General features: G+C 45.2%; 1 protein-coding gene across 1 annotated transcript; it reads left to right on the top strand.

Annotated features, from left to right (window-relative positions):
- Positions 1–1,079: 1,079 nt before the first annotated feature.
- Positions 1,080–1,726, top strand: LOC308631605 (cell death-inducing p53-target protein 1-like; the record flags this gene model as incomplete). Its single annotated transcript, XM_081262990.1, has 2 exons — positions 1,080–1,170; positions 1,319–1,726. 2 exons carry the CDS (start codon positions 1,080–1,082, stop codon positions 1,708–1,710), a joined length of 483 nt encoding a protein of 160 aa, XP_081119116.1. The 3' UTR covers positions 1,711–1,726.
- Between the last annotated feature and the right edge of the window lie 1,118 nt (positions 1,727–2,844).

Genomic DNA, 2,844 nt, shown 5'->3' with positions numbered 1-2,844 from the left:
AATGCTTGACCTTCTCTTATTCAATAGCATTAAAATGTAAAAGAAAAATAATAGATAAAAATAAATTATATTAATCATTAACTAATCCCATTAATAAAATGAGATTGTTTTACTCCTACATTTAAATTACAAGAGATTATTGAAAATACAAGTAATAATTTTCATTTTCTAAAGTTTAATTTTCTAAATGAAGAGTTGATCAGAGACAACAAATCATAATTTCTGAATCATTTAATAAAAATCAATCATTTTTTACTTTATCCACTAAATACATTAGTAAATAAAATGTACCTAATAATACACTAATACATTTTGGATACAGTTTAAATTTCAAATATACCTTTAAAATTTCTGGAAAACTTAATATTTGACATGTGTTTTAAACTAAATAGATTAGCCCATTCCTCAACTAATTCAGTTACTTGATATTGGGTTTTACAATGCAGAAGCCAAATCCAAGGTAGAGGTTAGTAATAGAGGAAGGTAAGTGGAAATCATCTATCAGTTTTTTTTAATGAAATGTCAACAGTAGAATGCAACTCAGAAGGAAACACCACCTTGACATTCACCCCAGCCCAGCTAACACTCTGAAAGTTTCATATAAACACGTTCCCTTCCTTCCAATGATGCTTCAGACATAAGAGTGAAGTGGTACAGCTGTGGGTCTCCTCTGCGACAGTCACTTACTACTGCACTGGCTGCTAGACCTGGCCAGGGAAGACCTTTCTTCATTGATCACTGCCACATAATGAGATTTAGTGCCCAATGGAGATCTGTTGTGAAAAATCAATAATGGTAAATAATAAACAATGCAGATTACACAGAAGTATATTTCACTGCTTTTCAGTAAAAAAAAATGATCAACAGGAAGTTTTAGTAGTTCTACCAATCACACATTTATGTGATCCAATGGCAAAATCTTGGTGTTGATATACCCATGTTATCTATTTATTGCAGAAAAAGCTAAAGCCTTTTGTTTTACGTGACATTCTGGGTTGAGGACATTTGAAATCATTTCTAGGCCTACCGCTGTATAAGTTTAAAAGAACAAGAATGGCTTCTGGTAGAGGACACCGGGCATGTGGGAGGCTCCAGGTCCTACAGGCCATCAGGCACATGGGGGCAGCTGTGCGCAGAACCTGCTAGCTGGGAAGTTCCTCCAAAGACCAGGTCTGATCTGGGCCATCACTGTGACCCATGACCTTGGGCGCTAGGTTTCAGAGCTCCCCAGAGCCCTGTCCATCCTGGCCAGTAGCTGAAGGACTTTTACCCACTTCCTTTCTCTGAGTACCAGGGATTTGAGGTCCATGATAAGCAGCAAAGTTGTTTAATAAGCCACCCCTTCCTTATCCTGGGGACCCTACAATCCAGCTTCTGGAAGAGAAGAGTGGAGCCCCAGCCACCCCAGGCTGTACTTCCCCAGCTGTTATGCAGCGCCTACCAGGCATGGCACTGCTCCCTGAAGACATCGGCCTCCCGTCTTATGATGCATCCGTGCAGACTACATGTCCCCACTGCCAGCAGGCCATCACCACCAAGATCTCCTATGAGGTTAGCCTGCTAAACCTCAGGCTGGGTTTCTTCTGCTGCTTCATGGGGTGTGATCTGGGCTGCTGCTTGATCCCCTGCCTCATCCGTGACTTCAAGGATGTGAAACACAGGTGTCCTAGCTGCAAAATCTACATTGACACATACAAGTGCTTGTGCTAACAGAGCTGAACTCCAACTCCCCAACCTGTCAGTGGCCTCTCCCTATGCCTCACTCCCTGTGCTCAGTGGTCTTTTCTCCTCCACTTGGGGTTGCAATCTGTGCCGCCATGCCCTGGAAGTCCTATCCTCTTCTTACCCTACCCTGAGCATCTGACTCTTTCAGCAAAAATTCTGTGAGTTTTAAAGGCCAAGGACAAGCAGTGGCAGAGGAATAACACTGAGCTTCTGTGTTGCTGGTTTGCTTGGTGTTTTGTGATTCAGAAGACAAGCTAGAAAGGGTCTCTCACTTGCATCCTCAATTGTCTATTTCCATTCAAGGTCCAGACCGGGTCCTGACTCTCTCTGAGGCCAAAAGCAGCCGAAACAATTCCCATCCTGGGGGCCTGCAGTAGAGACTGTGCAGTGGAGTTTCTGACCTGCTGGGCTGGAAGTAGGGCATCATCTGGACCCAAGCAGAACAGGGTCATAAGGCCTGGGTTTGTTGTGGGGTATGCTGCACCTCTGGTGTGCCAGACGGGCATGTCAGAATCAATGATTGCCAACTCTGACCTTCAGCACTCAGATTTGGAATCCCAGGACATCCCTTTGTCCAAGTGCCCAAAGTAGGAAGGATGCTGGGTACGTCATGGCCCTGGTAACCAAGAGCAGCTCATCCTTCCGCCACCCTCTTTGAGTTGGTGTGCAGACCCCCTTTCTGGCCATGACTCTGTGAACCCCTATTTTTCTGGGGCTAGAAGGAACATCCATGAGCCTATCCTCTCTAACCTGTGTCCTCACTGCGTGTGGGTGCCACCTCTATTCAGTGGCTGCTGTGTTGCAGCTAGGACAGAGGCAGATAGGAGGGGCCCCCTTATAGAAGTGCTGGTATTTACAGCAACTTCAGCCTTGGTTCTCTTCCTGGAAAGCACTAGGCCCTTTGCCCCAGCTGACTTGCTGTTTCTCTACCTACTCCCTCTTTGGGACACCTCAACTGCAACAGCTGTGGCACTGGGCTGGGATGAGGAAGGCGCAGGCACAAGCGGTGGGAGTGCCCTAGTGGATAACAGCCCTACGCAGTGTGCAGGCTCAAACCTGTCTTCATTTCCTGAATAATTTGTCTATGAACTTGCCCACACGGACAATGTATCCTGCTGC

Source organism: Spermophilus citellus (genome assembly GCF_964194105.1).
Source record: "Spermophilus citellus genome assembly, chromosome: 12".
In the NCBI taxonomy this organism is placed as follows: domain Eukaryota; kingdom Metazoa; phylum Chordata; class Mammalia; order Rodentia; family Sciuridae; genus Spermophilus; species Spermophilus citellus.
This window is presented reverse-complemented; position numbering and strand designations above follow the sequence as displayed.